The sequence below is a fragment of the Oncorhynchus masou genome, chromosome 17 (assembly GCF_036934945.1).
Source record: "Oncorhynchus masou masou isolate Uvic2021 chromosome 17, UVic_Omas_1.1, whole genome shotgun sequence".
Lineage (NCBI taxonomy): Eukaryota > Metazoa > Chordata > Actinopteri > Salmoniformes > Salmonidae > Oncorhynchus > Oncorhynchus masou.
The window spans coordinates 12840490-12861870 of NC_088228.1; the positions used below are offsets into that span (position 1 = coordinate 12840490).

Consider the following 21381-nt stretch of genomic DNA (forward strand, 5'->3'; position numbering starts at 1 on the left):
TGTTGTAACAGGTTCTCTCTCACTTGAGCGTTCATATGGAGAAGGTCTGGCCGTGTATTCATAAATAGTCTTAGATTAGGAATGCTGATCTATGATCAGGTCCCCCATGTCCATGTAACGCATTCATTAATATGATTTAAAATACAGAACTGATCATAGATTAGCACTCCTACTCCGAGACACTGTGAATACGGGCCCTGATTGTACTGTAGAGCCAAAATGTCAAACCATTCAGAGTACTTTTATCTCAAAAGGACCCCTTACCTCTCATCAAAATGATGTGATCTGCAAGTCATTATTATAGATGCTCACGAAGAGAGTCTTTGGATAGACCTATGAGAAACCCGTATTTGCAATAAATATAGTTTGTGTTTAAAAGCCCCTCTGGAATGCACCGATTTATAGGAGATACTTCTCAATGCCGTTATACTTTCAGATTCTGCAGTACAGTGTCATGGCCGCTAGAGAGCAGTCGTGTTAAAGTATGACAAAGATAGACGCTTCTTGTTGGTATAAAGGGCAAGAGACAGGACATCCCGATGAGGTGCCAGCCTGCCTACTTGCTACCTTGAGGCCCTAACTAAACTCCTACAGGGAACACTAGGTAAATGATCTGGGCCCGTATTCATAAAGTGTCTCAGAGTCAGCCTACTCTGAGATGCTTTGTGAATATGGGCCCAGGTAGCAGTGCTGCTGCTGAGCTGAGTAAATGCTCTGTAATCCACTGTCTCCCTACTCTGGCAGAATACCATAGGCATTGGGGCTTTCTGGTTGATGGCTAATCAATGGGGTTGATAGAGTACAGTAAATCTAGTCTGGTTACAGTACTGAAAACTCATAGATGACTGGGTCAGCTCAAATTAATCATGTAAGAGCCAGATAATGCCAAATTAACAACAGTTTAATTTTATTTAACCAGGTAAGTTGACTGAGAACACATTCTCATTTACAGCAAAGACCTGGGGAATAGTTACAGGGGAGAGGAGGGGGATGAATGAGCCAATTGTAAACTGGGGATTATTAGATGACCGTGATCGTTTGAGGGCCAGATTGGGAATTTAGCCAGGACACCAGGGTTAACACCCCTACTCTTACAATAAGTGCCATGGGATCTTTAATGACCTCAGAGAGTCAGGTTACCCATTTAACTTCCCATCTGAAAGACAGCACCCTGCATAGGGCAGTGTCCCCAATCACTGCCCTGGGGCATAGGGATATTTTTTAGACCAGAGGAAAGAGTGCCTCCTACTGGCCCTCCAACACCACTTCCAGCAGCATCTGGTCTCCCATCCAGGGAATGACCAGGACCAACCCTTTTTAGCTTCAGAAGCAAGCAAGCAGTGGTATGCAGGGTGGTATGCTGCTGGCTAATAAGTCAACAGGGGCTTGCAATAGACAGGTCAAGGCAGGCAGGGGTCAATAATCCAGAGGTGGGGCAAAGGTCGGCAGGCAGGCAGGCTCAGAGTCAGGACAGGCAAGGGTCAAAACCAGGAGGGCAAGGAGAAGAGAGACTGAAACGCAGGCGCTGAGACCAAAACCCTAGTTGACTTGACAAACAAGACGAACTGGCAACAGACAAACAGAACACAGGTATACAGTGCCTTGCGAAAGTATTCGGCCCCCTTGAACTTAGCGACCTTTTGCCACATTTCAGGCTTCAAACATAAAGATATGAAACTGTATTTTTTTGTGAAGAATCAACAACAAGTGGGAGGCAAGTGGGAGGCATAATAACAAATAAATACAAATAAACAAATATACATAAAAAATATTGGTTAGAAATTATGCAGGTAATGTTATTTGATAGATCAAATATACTTGAAATCTATCTCCCCGTTATATCCGCTAATTTCATAGCTGATCTTTCCCCCCAGAAAATAGTTTGCTCCCATTGACATTCTTTGTTAGTTATTTACCCCCCTTTTCTCCACAATTTTGTGATTTTCAATTACGATCTTGTCTCATGGCTGCAACTCCCTAACGGGCTCAGTAGAGTCAAAGGTTGAGTCATGTGTCATCGGAATCATGACCCGCCAAACCGTGCTCCTTAACACCTGCCAGCTTAACCTGGAAGCCAGCCGTTCAACTGACAACCCCAGGTCAGCCTGCAGGCACCCGGCCCGCCACAAGGAGTCGCTAGAGCGCAATGAGCCAAGTAAAGCCCCCCACCAGACCCTCCCCTAACCCAGACGACACTGGGCCAATTGTGCACCGCTCTATGGGACTCCTGGTCACGGCCGGTTGTGACAGACTGGGAACAAACCCGGGTGTAGTGACGCATCAAGCACCTTAGACCGCGGCGCCACTCAGGAGTTCCACATTGGCATTCTTTCTAACGGGATCTTTGCTGCCAAACATTATTTGTCTTTCTACTGTTCTACTATAATTGTTCTCAATGTAAAAGGCTAGATGGTGTGCCAGATATAATTTGTGTTAATTGAATAAAATAATGCTGTTTAAATTCATTATGGGTAATTTTGGAGTTTCCTTTGAGATAGATTTAAGTGGAACTGACCCTAACCTTAGCCTGGCACAAACAGTCACATAGTATTCACATAGGCAATGTATCTGGTTCTGCATGTCCCTAGATGCCAATCAAGCATGTTATGGAATTTTCCCATTGAGGTAACAATGCTGTTTTAGACTGATAAAGTTGGGATTGCTGGGGTGCTATTTCCAATTGTTTATATATCCCATAGACGATAACAAAAGAAAACATTGTTTGGTGTTCAAGGCTATTTCAAGGGATGTTTTTTTGGCATAGGACAGGACATACTGAAGACTTGATGGATTATTCATTCTTCCGCCTCACAATGTTTTTGTAAGAGTTGTTTCATGTTCTCATTAAGTGTATGGAAAGTTGTGGTCTGTAGCCAACCCAGGGGTTATTGTTAATGTTGGGTTTTGTATACACCGGTGTTTGTACATATATATGATCTTAATTTGATCACTCAGCACAGCGGGAAATGCAAACTTGTAACGTATTTTCATTTTAAAAACACTTCTAAAGTTTGTCATTTCCACTTGGAATTTCAGACTTGATTTGCCCTAATGAAAAATGTAATTGTAATCCACATAATATTTCACATTTCCTGTTGTTGCAGGATTATTTTCCTGCTTTAGCAAAGTGTCTCAAATTAAGATCCCACATCTGTACCTTTCCCTCCCATCTGCCCCAATTGGTCTGACAGGTTGGCAGATAAACATAAACATGCAAATGGTCTTCCAGTAATGTCAGTAACGTTATTATACTCACAATGGGTGACGCAAATGGGGACAAACAAATAATATCCGTCTTGGATGGGTTACATGTTTTTTTTCTGAAATCTGAGGTGTGGCATTCAAAGTAGTAGGAGAGAGTGAGGTAAGTTGTCAAACTGTTCATACCTCCAACACTAGAGGCGCTTTCTCCAAAATCAGAACATGTAGTCACACCAAGTAACTATGGTCAACTTCCTGTTCACGTGGTCAAGGTCACTCTGATCTGAGGTGAGCACAAGTTTCTTATTTTTCCCCTTCAAAAGTAAAAAATTGGCACTTTACATTTTATGCAATAAAACTTTATTAGGTATGAATGTTCAAAATGATAATTTTGCACTGAGCAGAGGAGACAATAACGTGTCGTTTGATACTTTAGTTGCAGTCCTATGTTGAGCTAACCTTGAGATTTAGCCAACATTAGCACACATGTCAGTTTGGTGCAAGTTGTCTCAATGACCTTGGGGCAAGTCTTCACATGTGACAACTTGCCCCAGTATACATAGGCTCATAGAACGTGCTCAAAAAACATTGTGATATTGTGTAATCAGCTCTGATAATAGTATTTCATGTTACTAAATTGATTCTATATATATATATGCATAGTTTAGAGCAGCAGACATATCCCTGGACTACACAAGACAGGCTCTGGTGTGTGTGTGTGTGTGTGTCTACTAACACACTACATGCCTACTGTATGAGACAGTATATCCACACACACACACACACATACTACTTCATACAGTGTCATGAATTTAGTGTGGTGTTATGAATTGCATTGTGGCAACAAGGATAGTAGACGTGGAGGTGGGAGTAATAAGCCTGTAATGAATTTGTAATTGCAATGAGGAAATGTGTTTTTGAAGGAAAGAAGAAAGGAAGGAAGGAAAGAAAGAGGGTTAGAAATGATAAAAGAAAGACAGAGAATGGCAGCACACCAACTGCCATAATGTTAAAGGCAGTGAGGTAGGTGAAGTTGCAGAACAAATCAATCAGGAGTACAGCGAAGGATTTTGACATAAATTGAAAGTCAGACAGCCATGCCAACAACAGTGGTTGGCTATACAAAACCACGGTTTGGTGAGCCAACCGTGACACACCAGACTTGCCTACCAGTTTGCTGTGACACACCAGACTTGCCTACCAGTTTGCTGTGACACACCAGACTTGCCTACCAGTTTGCTGTGACACACCAGACTTGCCTACCAGTTTGCTGTGACACACCAGACTTGCCTACCAGTTTGCTGTGACACACCAGACTTGCCTACCAGTTTGCTGTGACACACCAGACTTGCCTACCAGTTTGCTGTGACACACCAGACTTGCCTACCAGTTTGCTGTGACACACCAGACTTTCCTACCAGTTTGCTGTGACACACCAGACTTCCCTACCAGTTTGCTGTGACTCACCAGACTTTCCTACCAGTTTGCTGTGACACACCAGACTTCCCTACCAGTTTGCTGTGACTCACCAGACTTGCCTACCAGTTTGCTGTGACTCACCAGACTTTCCTACCAGTTTGCTGTGACTCACCAGCTGAAGTTCACACCAATGTGGGCAGAAAAAGAAAAGGCTGAGTGGTTCACAGGCTTCTTAAAGCGGCACCCAACGCTGTCGCTGAGCAAGCCAGAGGCAACTAGCCTTGTCAGGGCAAGTAGCTTCAACAGAGAAAATGTTCATGCTTTCTTTGACAATGTAGCAGAAGTGCTACAGAGATATCAGTTTGGACCAGGAGACATATGGAATGTCGATAAAACTGGGGTGACCACTGAACATAAACCTGACAAAGTGATGGACAGATGTGAAAGTAGGGTCACTGACCCTCGTCACACTGGCCTGTGCTGTTTCAGCCACAGGGAATAGTATACCTCCATATTTTATATTCCCTGTGTCAATATTCCCTTCTGCAATCATGTCCTGATCAACGGGCCACCTGGCAGCAAAGGAGGGGAATATCCCTCTGGGTGGATGAAAGATGTGCACTTTGTTGACTTCCTGAAACATTTTGTCGAGCATACGAAGTGCTCAAAGGAGAAGCTCTGTTTACTCCTTTTGGACAAAACCACGAGTCTCATCTGTCCATTGATGGACTCAATTATGCCAAATAAATGGCATAATTATGCTGTCATTCCCACCCCTTTGATCTCATCGGCTTCAACCCTTAGACAGGTCTGTCTACGGGCCGGTAAAGAGGCACATCAACACAGCGTGTGATGCCTGGACGAGGAACAATGTCAATTATGACATTCCTGTGATTTTGTCAATCGCCTATCCTCTGCCTACAACCCCCTTGAACATTCAGGCTGGCTTTAGGGTGGCTGGGATACAACCTTACTACAACAGGGATGTATTTCTGGAAACTGAGTTTGCGCCATCCTACGTTACAGATCACCCCCATTCAGAACCCATCCCTACCAGGCCCCAGCACCAACCCTGCACTGCCAGGCCCCAGCACCAACCCTGCACTACCAGGCCCCAGCACCAACCCTGCACTACCAGGCCCCAGCACCAACCCTGCACTGCCAGGCCCCAGCACCAACCTGCCAGGCCCCAGCACCAACCTGCCAGGCCACAGCACCATCCTGCCAGGCCACAGCGCTATTCCAGCCCTGCCAGGCCCCAGCACCAACCTGCCAGGCCACAGCACTATTCCAGCCCTGCCAGGCCCCAGCACCAACCTGCCAGGCCACAGCACTATTCCAGCACTGCCAGGCCCCAGCACCAACCTGCCAGGCCACAGCACTATTCCAGCCCTGCCAGGTCCCAGCACCAACCTGCCAGGCCACAGCACTATTCCAGCCCTGCCAGGCCACAGCACCAACCTGCCAGGCCACAGCACTATTCCAGCCCTGCCAGGCCCCAGCACCAACCTGCCAGGCCACAGCACTATTCCAGCACTGCCAGGCCCCAGCACCAACCTGCCAGGCCACAGCACTATTCCAGCCCTGCCAGGCCACAGCACCAACCTGCCAGGCCACAGCACTATTCCAGCCCTGCCAGGCCCCAGCACCAACCTGCCAGGCCACAGCACTATTCCAGCACTGCCAGGCCCCAGCACCAACCTGCCAGGCCACAGCACTATTCCAGCCCTGCCTAGCACGAGCTCAGACACAGACTTCCCCAGTTCTTATGCTAGCACCAGGTCATCCTTACCCAGCAGTGGACTACGAACTGCAGAGGACATCCGGACATTTCCAAAAGCTGGTCCCCGAAAACCAGCTTGCGATGGAGGAAAACGGCACAAAACAGCAATTCTAACTGACACACCAGTGAAGCAGGCCCTAGAAATGGAAAAGAATAACCCACCATCTAGCAAAATCTGTTTTGTTAAGACTTTAAACAAGATTACATTACATTTCGATTCCAACAATTACCGTGGATCTAGCTCAAAAAATTTCAATCGTAGAAGAGTCATCATCAGATGACAGCATGATTGTTTTTATTGAAAGGCATGATTTGCCAGATTCTCTAGGCATGATTGTTTTTATTGAAAGGCATGATTTGCCAGATTCTCTAGGCATGATTGTTTTTATTGAAAGGCATGATTTGCCAGATTCTCTAGGCATGATTGTTTTTATTGAAAGGCATGATTTGCCAGATTCTCTAGGCATGATTGTTTTTATTGAAAGGCATGATTTGCCAGATTCTCTAGGCATGATTGTTTTTATTTTGACTTCTTTAATGAAGTTGAATTTGGTTTTGAATTTAAAATGAAAATCAATATTCACAATGAATTAGTTGTTCTTATTTGTTGATAATCCAATGTGACAACTCACCTGACGTAGTGTGACAATTTACCTGCTGATGGGGCAAATTGTCAGAAGTACACACTCTCTATTTAACGGTCAACAATTCCCTACTGAAATAAGATATGAAGATGTAATTAATACAAAATATGTTTCCAAGACTTCCTTCTTTTGTTCGGTATGACATTTATACCATTGTGATGTATTGCGCCAAGTAAATGTTAGACAGCATGAAAAGTGTGACAACATACCTTGCCCTCCCCGACCATAAACGTGGAAGTCATCACACTTAATTCATAGAACCAGGTTTGCAAGAAGTATTCCTTAGTTTTTAATAAAAGTATATACAGTACATTGAAAACAGCTTATGTAAAACTTTTATGCCTTTCTCCTGACTAAATAAACATATTCAATTAACGTACATTAGTGGCTGGTTATCAAGGACATTCAAAACAATGAAATACATGAAGCAGCAGAAATTATTTTATGATATATTACAGTGCAGCTGCTATTGTTATAAATGATATTATACGTACTGTACCAGTCAAAAGGTTGGACACACCTACTCATTCAAGGGGTTTTCTTTATTTGTACTATTTTCTACATTGTAGAATAATAGTGAAGACATCAAAACTATAAAATAACACATATGGAATCATGTAGTAACCAAAAAAGTATTAAACAAATCAAATTATATTTTATATTTGAGATTCTTCAAACCCTTTGCATTGATGATAGCTTTGCACACTCTTGGCATTCTCTCAACCAGCTTCACCTGGAATGCTTTTCCAACAGTCTTGAAGGAGTTCCCATATTTGCTGAGTACTTGTTGGCTGCTTTTCCTTCACGCTGCAGTCCAACATCCCTAGCCATCACAATCGTGTTGAGGTCGGGTGATTGCGGAGGCCAGGTCATCTGATGCAGCACTCCATCACTCTCCTTCTTGGTAAAATTGCCCTTACACAGCCTGGAGGTGTGTTTGTGTCATTGCCCTGTTGAAAAACAAATAGTCCCACTAAGTGCAAACCAGATGGGATGGCGTATCACTGCAGAATGCTATAGTAGTCATGCTGGTCAAGTGTGCCTTGAATTCTAAATAAATTCCTCCATGCTTCATGGCGGAAACCACACATGCAGAGATCATTCGCTCATCTACTCTACGTCTCACAAAGCATGGCGGTTGGATTTTTTTTTTTGAATTTGGACTCATCAGACCAAAGAACAAATTTCCACCGGTCTAATGTCCATTGCTTGTGTTTCTTGGCCTAAGCAAGTCTCTTCTTATTATTGGTGTCCTTTAGTAGTGGTTTCTTTGCAGGAATTTGACCAGGAAGGCCTACACAGTCTCCTCTGAACAGTTGATGTTGAGATGTGTCTCAAGTAATGGTGGACTGTCGTTTCTCTTTGCTTATTTGAGCTGTTCTTGCCATAATATGGACTTGGTCTTTTACCAAATAGGGCTATCTTCTGTATACCACCCTTACTATGTCACAACACAACTGACTGGCTCAAACGCATGAAGAAGGAAAGAAATTCCACAAATGAAGGCATTCCAGGTGACTACCTCATGAAGCTGGTTAAGAGATTACCAAGAGTGTGTGAAGCTGTCATCAAGGCAAAGGGTGGCTACTTTGAAGAATATAATATATATTTTGATTTGTTAAAAAAATTGGTTACTACATGATTCCATATGTGTTATTTCATAGTTTGATGTCTTCACTATTATTCTACAACATAGATAATAGTAAAAAATAAAGAAAACCCCTGGAATGAGTAGGTGTGTCTAAACTTTTGACTGGTACTGTATATTGACAAACCAGAACTCAATATGAGGAGACCGGGTTTTATAGGTTTCCTCCATTTTCCTCTGAAATTTCATGGATTACCCAGAGACTCTGCAGACAAGAAGAAATAACAGAGATTCTTGTTCAGTTAATTGCATCAACTGCAGTCAGCAGGCTTTTTGTAAAACATTTCTCTCATATCCATGCCTCAATGGCTTGCCCTCTTACATAATCTAATTTACAATTCATAAACAATTCATAATATACAATTCATAAACTTAACCCCCTATTAAGATGTTTAGGGAATCTGTAGAATCAACAGATTTACCACAGAATTGAAGTTTCAATAGGCCAATTTAACTCCTTTTCTTTTTAATTTTTTAAACAAATGTTTTATTTATTAACCCATCCACCCTCTTCAGAGGACAAATATCTTTGTTTTTTTTATAGCTTTTCTGCTACATATACAGTTGAAGTCGGAAATTTACATACACTTAGGTTGGAGTCATTAAAACTAGTTTTTTAACCACTCCACAGATTTGTTATTAACAAACTATAGTTTGACACAAGTCATTTTTCCAACAATTGTTTACAGACAGATTATTTCACTCATAATTCACTGTATCACAATTCTAGTGGGTCAGAAGTTTACATACACTATGTTGAATGTGCTGTTTAGCTTGGAAAATTCCAGAAAATGAAAACTCAGTGCCTCTTTGCTTGACATCATGGGAAAATAAAAAGAAATCAGACAAGAACCTCAGACCCCAAGAGCTCAGAAAATACAATGTAGACCTCCACAAGTCTGGTTCAACCTTGGAAGCAATTTCCTAATGCCTGAAGGTACCACGTTCATCTGTACAAACAATAGTACGCAAATATAAACCCCATGGGATCACGCAGCCGTCATACCGCTCAGGAAGGAGATGTGTTCTGTCTCCTAGAGATGAACGCACTTTGGTGCGAAAAGTGCAAATCAATCCCAGAATAACAAGGCCCACAGTAAAAACAGTAAAACAACTCCTATATCGACATAACCTGAAAGGCCCCTCAGCAAGGAAGAAGCCACTGCTCCAAAACCGCCATAAAAAAGCCAGACTACGGTTTGCAACTGCACATGGGGACAAAGATTGTACTTTTTGGAGAAATGTCCTCTGGTCTGATGAAACAAAAATAGGACTGTTTGGCCATAATGACCATCATTATGTTTGGAGGAAAAAGGGGGAGGCTTGCAAGCCGAAGAACATCATCCCAACCGTGAAGCACGGGGGTGGCAACATCATGTTGTGGGGGTGCTTTGCTACAGGAGGGACTGGTGCACTTCACAAAATAGATGGCATCGTGAGGTAGGAAAATTATGTGGATATATTGAAGCAACATCTCAAGACATCAGTCAGGAAATTAAAGATTGGTCGCAAATGGGTCTTCCAAATGGACAATGACCACAAGCATACTTCTAAAGTTGTGGATAAATGGCTTAAGGACAACAAAGTCAAGGTATTGGAGTGGCCATCACAAAGCCCTGACCTCAATCCCATCGAACACTTGTGGGCAGAACTGAAAAAGCGTGTGCAAGCAAGCAGGCCTACAAATCTGACTCTGTTACACCAGCTCTGTCAGGAGGAATGGGACAAAATTCAACCAACTTATTGTGGGAAGCTTGTGGACGGCTACCCAAATCGTTTGACCCAAGTTAAACAATTCAAAGGCAATGCTACCAAATACGAATTGAGTGTATGTAAACTTCTGACCCACTATGTTGAAAGAAATAAAAGCTGAAATAAATCATTCTCTCTACTATTATTTTGACATTTCACATTCTTAAAATAATGTGGTGATCCTAACTGACCTAAGACAGAGATTTTTACTAGGATTCATGTCAGAAATTGTGAGAAACTGAGTTTATTTGGCGAAGGTGTTTGTAAACTTCCGACTTCAACTACATACATTTTACAAATACATTTTACAAACACATTTTACATACATGGTACTTTTATATAAAGCAGTCACATAACAATAATACATTACCAAAAAAACTCTTTAATCCCACCCCTCAGCCACTCTCAGCCCATCCACCTATCACCATAGACCTCAGATCTTTAATCCCACCCCTCAGCCACTCTCAGCCCATCCCACCTATCACCATAGACCTCAGCTCTTTAAACCCAACCCTCAGCCACTCTCAGCCCATCCCACCTATCACCATAGACCTCAGCTCTTTAAACCCAACCCTCAGCCACTCTCAGCCCATCCCACCTATCACCATAGACCTCAGCTCTTTAATCCCACCCCTCAGCCACTCTCAGCCCATCCCACCTATCACCATAGACCTCAGCTCTTTAAACCCAACCCTCAGCCACTCTCAGCCCATCCCACCTATCACCATAGACCTCACCTCTTTAAACCCAACCCTCAGCCACTCTCAGCCCATCCCACCTATCACTATAGACCAACCCTCAGCCACTCCCACCTTCACCATAAACCCAACCCCCACCCCACCTCAGCCACTCTCAGCCCATCCCACCTATCACCATAGACCTCAGCTCTTTAAACCCAACCCTCAGCCACTCTCAGCCCATCCCACCTATAACCATGGACCAACCCTCAGCCACTCTCAGCCCATCCCACCTATCACCATAGACCAACCCTCAGCCACTCTCAGCCCATCCCACCTATCACCATAGACCAACCCTCAGCCACTCTCAGCCCACCCCACCTATCACAATAGATCAACCCTCAGCCACTCTCATCCCATCCCACCTATCACCATAGATTAACCCTTAGCCACTCTCAGCCCATCCCAACTATCACCATAGACCAACCCTCAGCCACTCTCAGCCCATCCCACCTATCACCATAGACCAACCCTCAGCCACTCTCAGCCATCCCACCTATCACCATAGACCAACCCTCAGCCACTCTCAGCCCATCCCACCTATCACCATAGATTAACCCTTATCCACTCTCAGCCATCCCACCTATCACCATAGACCAACCCTCAGCCACTCTCATCCCATCCCACCTATCACCATAGACCAACCCTCAGCCATCCCACCTATCACCATCCAACCCTCAGCCCATCCCACCTATCACCATAGACCAACCCTCAGCCCATCCCACCTATCACAATAGATCAACCCTCAGCCACTCTCATCCCATCCCACCTATCACCATAGACCAACCCTCAGCCACTCTCAGCCCATCCCACCTATCACCATAGACCAACCCTCAGCCCATCCCACCTATCACAATAGATCAACCCTCAGCCACTCTCATCCCATCCCACCTATCACCATAGATCAACCCTCAGCCACTCTCAGCCCATCCCACCTATCACCATAGACCAACCCTCAGCCACTCTCATCCCATCCCACCTATCACCATAGATCAACCCATTCCTGTTTTTTCAGCTCTCTTCCCTCTGATTAGGTCTCTATTTCTCTCTCTGTTCCTGCTACTTTCAGTGTCTGATTCTTGTTTGTGTTTTTTGATGCCAGAAGCAAGCTGTCTTTGCTTCCACCTTGTCCTATCCTGTCGGAGTCTGCCTGGCAGGTGCATCCTGCACTCTCAGCCCATCCCACCTATCACCATAGATCAACCCTCAGCCACTCTCAGCCCATCCCACCTATCACCATAGACCAACCCTCAGCCACTCTCATCCCATCCCACCTATCACCATAGATCAACCCTCACCCACTCTCAGCCCATCCCACCTATCACCATAGACCAACCCTCAGCCACTCTCAGCCCATCCCACATATCACCATAGATAAACCCTCAGCCCATCCCACATATCACCATAGATCAACCCTCAGCCACTCTCAGCCCATCCCACCTATCACCATAGACCAACCCTCAGCCACTCTCAGCCCATCCCAACTATCACCAAAGACCTCCCTTGTTTGGTTTGCATGTGCTATATATTTTCCAATTGTGCTGTGATGTTTTACGTAATTTTTTACATTTCTTAATCGTTTATTATCCACAGATGGTGAGCTAAAGATTAAAACCTTTCATACAAGTATTATTATTTTATTTATTGACTGACTGGCTTATTTGTAAGGTCAATTTTAATTTTTTTAACCAATTTCACTACTTAATATGGAGCAAAAACTAATCTCTAAAGTAAAGGCTCTATAACTCATTACAAATCAACATTTGCTTTGTCACATTTAGATTACATTCTATTGTCATAATCAACATTTGTCTCAGCCATGTTGAATTAAAAGTTCCAGTAAGATGCTAATCTTGGCATTCTTAGCAACTAAACTAAATACATTTATTTAAGATCCACTTAAATACCTAGAGGGTATATGAACTCACTCTGAGCCGGAGTCGGCCTTAGAATACTGCTGCAGTTCTCGTAAGTGTTGATTGATATGTGCTGTAGAAACAACAGAATAACAACATAAGACATTGTCCATAGTATATCACAGTGTTTATAAGAAGTGATTTTTATATCTTACCTAAACCCTTTGAGCTGTCCATTCCTGAACCGTTCATCCTTGTGGCGCCTGATGATGACGAAGCACTTGACCCGGACCTACCCAGTCCTGTGTTGCCGTTTCCTGTTGCAGGAGCACCCCACCCACCAGTTCCAGCACCCAATTCTGTTCCAGCAGTTGACCCCCTTTTACCTTGCCCTGTTACACTAGACCCTTCCCCGCCCATCCCTGTGTTACCCATTCTTGTGGAACCCCACCCACCTGTAGCCTCCAAACCCATTTCGGTTGGCCCCCTGTTGCCCTGCCCTGTTGCACTCGACCCTGCCTCACCCATCCCTGCGTAACCCATTGCACCCAACTCTCCTGTCGGGCCTGTCCCTGTTCGACCTGCCCACACTTTACCTGGCCCTAACGAACCCAATGCAGTAGAACTTGAACTTGACCCTGTCCTTCCCATTCCTGTATTACCAAATTGGTTAGTTGAGCCTGGCTTGTTACCTGTCCCTGTCCCACCTGCCCCAGCACTACCGAATGGATTTGAACCCATCCCAGTGGACTCAAACCCTCTTGAGCTTGACCCTGCCATGCCAAATCCATTCCCAGTTGAGCCAGGGTCACCCATCCCATGCCTGCTACTCCAGGGTCCAGTCTGATTTGGTCCGGACATTCCTGGGTTACCCATTCCGGTCTGAAACATAATAAGACAAAGAAAATAATGTTTAGTTAGTACCGGTATGTGAAAATACTTCAACATATAACAATGCTGTTTACCTAGCATATTCAAATATAATAATTGCACAAACATATCATGTTTATTATTACATGACCACCAAATGTATATTATAGACTGTGGCACTTTACCAGTCAGTGGGGGCTTTACCTATCCTCGAGTTCCCTGCATTGTTTTTTTGGAATGAGATTGACACTTCCTCCAGTATCATAGTGGGACCCCTGCTAGATTGATGAGATTGGTACTGGAGGAAGTGTCATAGTGTCTATTCTGATCATATACATTTTATGATCAGAAGTTTATGAAGGCATAAATGTATGAAAGCGTGTATACTTATCTTTTTAAATGTATGTAGTTCTGTCTTTGTCTATTGATGTTTTGCATTATGTTATGGTTTTTTTGTATGGACCCCATGAAGAGTAGCTGCTGCTTTAGTAGTAGCTCATTGGGATCCTAATAAGATACCGAAAATAAAACATCTCTATGGTCCAAAACAGTGCAAGGCATATTTACTTCAGAGAGCATTATGAAAGCACAATGATTTATTGTATTGTAAGAAAGAAAACATCATGTTTGAATGTGCCCATTACTTGAATTGATGCAAACTCATGCCTGCACATACAATGCAGATTTTGACAATAATAACAAATAAAAAAGCAGGCAAGTTAAAACCTTATGGGGCGGCAGGGTAGCCTAGAGGTTAGAGTGTTGGACTAGTAACCGAAAGGTTCCAAGTTCCAATCCCTGAGCTGACAGTGTTGTTCTGCCCCTGAACAAGCAGTTAACCCACTGTTCCTAGGCTGTCATTGAAAATAAGAATTTGTTCTTAACTGACTTGCCTAGTTAAATAAAGGTAAACAAACATTTACAGCCTACACTGGCCAAACCTGGGTCAATTGCGTGCTGCCCTATGGGACTTACAATCACAGCTGGTTGTGATACAGAGTGTCTGTGTTGACACCTCAAGCACTGAGATGCAGTGCCTTAGACTGCTGTGCCACTCAGGAGCCCCCCAGTTTAATGTAAAGCACAACAACAACCTATTGCTTACATTTTCCACTAATGTATTTTATTACAGCCAATTGTCCTAAAAAATCTTATGAGGAGTTCCTGCAGCTCTCTTTTACATGGTTAGATCTTTTGACCAGCGTGCCAACTCGATCTCTTCACACCAATGACGGAAAAAATTTCTGGCCCCAGTTTGACTCCGAAAGGATTTCTGTTATTATCTAGCGCCACTTATCAATGAGTTGGATGAAAGCCTGGTGTAATACCACGCGATAGAGCTTCCCTTACCCTGGAGCCACAGTTGACCAGTGAGGTGTTGAGGTTATTCAGCTTGTCCTTGAGAATGCCGATCTCGCCCTCCTTCACCTTCATCACCGTCTCCTGCAGCTCCTTGTCCCCCTGCAGCCTTCTGCTATCCATCAGCAGCCTCTCCCTCTGTCGGTCATATTTCTCCTGGGTCTTCTGAAGCTTCTCGCGGTGCTCCAGGGCCATGGCACTGCGGTTGTTGCTGCACCAGTTGTAGGTCTCCTTCAGCTGATCTTTATCTGCCTGCAGCCTGGCACTGCAACCCTCAATCTCCGACATCTGAGAGCCCACCTTGTTCAGGTATTGCTGGAATTTGTTCTCCACCTCGCGGGACAGACCGGTGCAGTTGTTGCGGATCTGGTCCAGGTGGTGGAGCTGCTTCTCGCAGGTGAGCAGGAAGGGGCTGACATTGGGCAGAAGGTTGTCGATCTTCAACAGGAAGGCTTTAGAGACGTCGGAGATGCCGGCCAAGGATTGGACAAAGTCCTCCTTGCACTTCTTCCTGTAGCCCTCCAGTTGTCTCTGCAGGAAGGTCTTGTCCCTCTGGAGGGAGATGGCCTCCAGGGTCAGGGTGTCCCTGTCCATGGCTGTGTTCTCCATCTCCATCCTCATGAACTGCACCGTCTGACTGAAGTTGGAGCTCACTAGCTTTAGCAACTGCTCCAGCTGCTGGACCTGGTTTTCTTGCATATTATTGTTGTTGCATATAAAAGTTTTTGAAGGACACAAATAAGAAAGAAACACCTTTTATGTTAATACTTTGGGAACCAGGATCAGATTTTGTCCGGGATTCAATCCGAGGAGCACTGTCGGTATTGCACCTTTTAAAGGCAATGTTCCTGCGTTTGCGGAGATTGCATTCACAGTGCATATGTGGGCGCAATAGAAATTAACCTTTAAATCTAAGCTCGCTTACAATGCAGCTTGGATTGAATCCCGGCACTGCATTGGTTTTAAATAAATTCAGAATGGCAAATAAATAACTTTTATTATAATTTCACTATTTGTATTCTCACTTCTGTAACAACAACAACAACAACAACAGTGAAGACAAAAGATCATTGCAAAGTTGTAATTTGCACCATGCTTATTCTTGTCCAAAGAAGGTACCAGTTAGGAAACCCACTGGGCACAGATGTCAATTTTACATCTATTCCACGTTTGTTCAACGCAATTTCCTTTACATGACGTGGAAATAATGTTGATTCAACCAGTGTGTGCCCAGTGGGAAGCTGTGAATTATTAGAATGAGATTCTGAGTGGAAGATTGAACAGGAATACTGTATGTAACACTAGTGCAGAGCAGAGCAACAAAGGAAAGTTTTTCTTACAGGTCTCTTACCATTTGGGGGCATGGCCCTGAAGCATTGGCTCATTCTAAGTTGAATCTGACATCTTCCCTTATCATTTTCACACTGAGTCTGTGGATATGAATAACAGACATGCATCAGCACCACATTTTGTCTACAAATAATAATTTGAGTGAAAATAAAATTTCACCTACAGATTTAGGATCTGCAGAAACAGAAAATATGAATTATTATGTGGATTATAGACATCTTTTTTTATTATGGACACGTTTTGTAGAGGTTGATCCCTTTTTCATTAGGGCAAATCAATCACATTTTTAAGTGTAATTTTTAAACCTTTTTACACCCTGGCTGGCAGGTATCCTAGTGGGTAGAGTATTGGACTATTAACCAGAAGGTTGCAAGATCAAATCCCAAAGGTAAAAATCTGTTGTTCTGCCCCTGAACAAGGCAGTTAACCTGCTGTTTCTCAGACATCATTGAATATAAGAAATTGTTCTTAAGTGGCTTGCCTCGTTAAATAAATTGAATGTACTACACTGTTGAATTTTCTGCTGTGCAGAACCATTTCCGCAACAACAGGATGATCAAATTAAGATACGGCATGTGTAGATGCACATTATTGTTGACACTGTTGCAAAAGAAGATATATATATATATATATCTATAGAAATGATGAACAGTCAAGTTTAAATCTGAATATACAGTGATGAGGGATTGTTAATGTTTATGACTGTAGGACCACTGTTTTAACCTTTTCAGTTATATTTGCTGAAATTATCTGAAATTATTATGTTATATGATATGTATAAGATACTTGAATGTAATATTGTTTTATGTTAAATTACACTCAAATCAAAATCATGTAGCACATGTTTTGTTTTCCTATCCACTAATACAGCTAAACTGGCATTTTGATATTCAGTAAACCAGTCACTGTGATCCGACTGTATATAATGTACTGCTGTCACTGTAATGTATATTCAAAATCGACATATTGAAAATCCACCCAAGTTTTTCAAAATATGCATGCCAAAAATCCAACACAACCTCACAAATCCCCTCTAGCATTGACCTGTGAACATTGATGACAAAACCAATCTCAGTTCTTACCACTAGTCCTTTGAGATTGGCGATGAACATGCCAGACCCGTTTGCCACTTGACGCACACTCATCATATATTTGTCGTTGCGAATCTTGTCAGTCAGGGTGGCATTCAGGAGCTTCGTCAAGTTCTTTCCCTGCTGCCGGAGGTTGATGTTGTCAATGGAGAGGTGGTTGAAGCTCTTCTCCAGGTCCTTGACCCGGCTCTCGGCCGCCACGTCTGGGGAGCTCCCGTAGACCAGGAAGAGCACCAGGCTGACGATGATGAGTGACTGGATCAGAGAGGAGAAGAAGAATACAACCCTCATGTAGTAGCCACAGCTCTTCCCTCTGGGCTTCTGGATCTTCCTCCTGGCCTCCAAGCCAAACTTGGCCTGGGAGTAACTGCTTTTGTACATGGCTGTTTAGCCTCTGAGGCACAGTACCGTACAGAACACCCTTACTGAGAAACAGCCAATCACAGACCGATTTAGATGGTTCAAATGGGGTCCACTTCTTGAGGACCAAGTTGAGAGCGTTAAACCACAAGCACTGAACACTTCTTTCCCAAACAAAAAGCCAAATAAATAGATAAGATGGGAGATATTTTAGGCAGACCCTGGTAGTGGAGATATCTGAGGCAGACCCCGGTAGTGGAGATATCTTAGGCAGAACCTGGTAGTGGAGATATCTGATGCAAACCCTGGTAGTGGAGATATCTGAGGCAGACCCTGGTAGTGGAGATATCTGAGGCAGACCCTGGTAGTGGAGATATCTGATGCAGACCCTGGTAGTGGAGATATCTGAGGCAGACCCTGGTAGTGGAGATATCTGAGGCAGACCCTGGTAGTGGAGATATCTGATGCAGACCCTGGTAGTGGAGATATCTGAGGCAGACCCTGGTAGTGGAGATATCTGAGGCAGACCCTGGTAGTGGAGATATCTGAGGCAGACCCTGGTAGTGGAGATATCTGAGGCAGACCCTGGTAGTGGAGATATCTGTGGCAGACCCTGGTAGTGGAGATATCTGAGGCAGACCCTGGTAGTGGAGATATCTGAGGCAGACCCTGGTGGTGGCGATATCTGAGGCAGACCCTGGTGGTGAAGATAGTATCCCGCTTCTGAGATAAGGTAGCACACATTGACAGCCCAAACAGTAAAGTTCCAGAAGTTTTCTCTCCTGAGCGTAATATGGTGTGAAAGGGAGAAGACAGGATTATGTCTGAGGTGTAAACATGGTCAGGAGTTTAGAACCGCCTCACCACACTTCCCACTCTGGGAACTCCTTCCTTGACATCATGTCAGGGGTTAGGGATAACATCACGCACACACACACGCGCGCACGCACACACACACAGGAGGTGATTCAAACCACATTCACACAACCCTAGCCCCATGTGGTGCCAGCTGCCCCGTTGTTTGACAGGTAGCCTAGCGGTTAAGGGCATTGGGCCAGTAAATGAAAGGTAAATGAAAATCTGTTGATGTGCTCTTGAGCAAGGCACTTAACCCTAATTGCTGCTGTAAGTCACTCTGGATAAGAGCGTCTGCAAAATGACTAAAATGTAAATGTCAGCACATGTGACAAGAGATAATGGTCCTGAAATGATCTGCTTTGAAGGAGATTATAATCTTCGGTACATTTTAGGAAAAGTCTTCAGTTGTAACAGTCCTATTTAACAAAGTGTGCCTACACTGTACAAACACTTTAACACTTTACCAGGCTACGTAACTAAGATGTATTAGTGTGCCTACACTGTACAAACACTTTACCAGGCTACGTAACTAAGATGTATTAGTGTGCCTACACTGTACTAACACTTTACCAGGCTACGTAACTAAGATGTATTAGTGTGCCTACACTGTACAAACACTTTACCAGGGACACTTAAATTGGCTACGTAACTAAGATGTTTTTGTATTAGTGTGTGTCAAACACTTTATGAACTAAGATGTATTCCTACACTTTTTTACCAGGCTGAACTCTTAACACTTAAATTGGATGTTTTTTGTGTCACATATGATGGTCTTCAATTTTTCTTGATCTTAACACTACATCAACCTTTACCTTCTCTGTGATTAGTTGTAAGGTCAGGAAAGGCCACTGTTAACCAGTATGTGGGGTGGTTAGGTCCATGAATCTTCCCCCTCTTGTCAGGTAAATGCTCCATTAACATTTGTTCTGAAGATATGATCTGTTCTGAAGATTTGATCTGTCTATATTATCTTCCTCCATAACTCAAAATGGCACATTGTGAAGACCTACTGTAATTTCCAAGAAAAAACATCAACTGTTTTACGGCATTATGAACATGGTTTCCGGTGCACGGCACCAGAAGTGTCCATAGCACATGTTGTTCCACAGACATTCTCATTAAGTATCGGAGCCAGCGGCCCTTTGATGCTCAGCGTCTCAACCCAACTTGCTGACGTGGGCAGCTGACAGTCAGTCTCTCAGGACACCCCAAACACAGCAGCAGAATGAACGCCAGAACTTGTCCTGCCTGCCAGCCATTGTTGCCGTGCCAACCCTGTCTTCAGAGGAAGCAATAATTCACCAAGGAATTGGCCATCTCATCTGAGTTGTTACCATCGGGACAGATCACAGATAAAGCATGGGAACAAAAGCAGGAAATCAGGGACAAACACAGATGTACACACAAAATGTTGAATATTGAGAATGAAATGGGCTGTTTATCTGGAGCATAAACAACTGGTATTTATATAAACAGCTGATATTTATATAAACAGCTGATATTTTTGGGGACAAGGTGTTGGAACGTTATGTATTTAAACGTTTCCCTGAGTGTGTCTACCTCCTAGAAATATATCAACTCCTTCACTGTAATCTTGAAGACGGCCGTTTAGGAATATCACAGAACAAAATACTACTTTTAGTTTCTACCATATCTAACACTTTCAGATCTCAGAGGGAGAGTCTACAAGGCAGGATCGTTAACATGGATTGTTATTGAATTAGAATTTGACCTCTTTTTTTTCATGTATCAGGTATTTGCAATTCATAGATTAGATTAGAAAAACTTTATTTATGTCCATAACACATACTGCCACCTTGTGTTAACTGCAACTCCTGCTACCAATTTTCCCTCCAAACAACAGACCATCAGAGAGAATTTTAGAAATAGATGTGTCATGGAAGGATGGAATGAACGGGCTTCTTGGAGAAGAAATAAGTAAATATCAACAAATTTGAAGGATATACATAAAGATGGTATTCCGTCAAGGCGGAAAAACATCACAGAACGTCCCAGTAAAAAGGTTGCATTTACTTATTCATGGTTGGGCTTGTTTAGATCAGATTATTTGTCTTTTATTAATCATGGCTTGTACCACAGCAGTGCATTATTTACCAGAACTTGCCCTCAAAACATAAAAAATGTAGACAAACAATAAATGTAAACTCAGAAAGTTTTTCTCCACACTGAATTACACTAATTATGGTGTGATTCTCCTCTTTAAAAGATTTTAACATGTAAATCTTGATGGGGCAAAAAAAAAGAAGTGAAATGCATTCCAGCAAAGCCACTACACAACACTAAACAATACGTTAGTTGCACTATGGAGGTGACAAACGGTGCCTCCAAACTGTTAGGGCCTACATAAAGCTGTCCCAACATCTTACCACTGCTACACCTGGCTATCAGCAGAACCTTGTCTGGCAGCGAAGCAGTTCATTCTGCCTCATTTA

The 21381-nt window shown here is 43.4% G+C and overlaps 1 protein-coding gene across 1 annotated transcript; it reads right to left on the reverse strand.

The window, feature by feature from the left end:
* Positions 1-7308: 7308 nt before the first annotated feature.
* Positions 7309-18939, reverse strand: LOC135558512 (plasmalemma vesicle-associated protein-like). Its single transcript, XM_064992370.1, has 7 exons — positions 17702-18939; positions 16621-16699; positions 15261-15961; positions 13256-13922; positions 13113-13173; positions 8823-8900; positions 7309-7997 (listed from the first exon to the last, which is right to left on the reverse strand). Exons 1-6 carry the CDS (start codon positions 18089-18091, stop codon positions 8888-8890), a joined length of 1911 nt encoding a protein of 636 aa, XP_064848442.1. The 5' UTR covers positions 18092-18939; the 3' UTR covers positions 7309-7997; positions 8823-8887.
* Between the last annotated feature and the right edge of the window lie 2442 nt (positions 18940-21381).

What these genes read in the sequence shown, in the direction of transcription:
- LOC135558512 (XM_064992370.1), bottom strand. Translation starts at nt 18,091, where the DNA reads ATGTACAAAAGCAGTTACTCCCAGGCCAAGTTTGGCTTGGAGGCCAGG. An exon ending in CCAATCTCAAAGGACTAGTG is followed by an intron (nt 16,700 to 17,701) that starts GTAAGAACTGAG and finishes TCATATCCACAG; the next exon opens with ACTCAGTGTGAAAATGATAA. An exon ending in TGGTCAACTGTGGCTCCAGG is followed by an intron (nt 13,923 to 15,260) that starts GTAAGGGAAGCT and finishes ATTATGTTTCAG; the next exon opens with ACCGGAATGGGTAACCCAGG.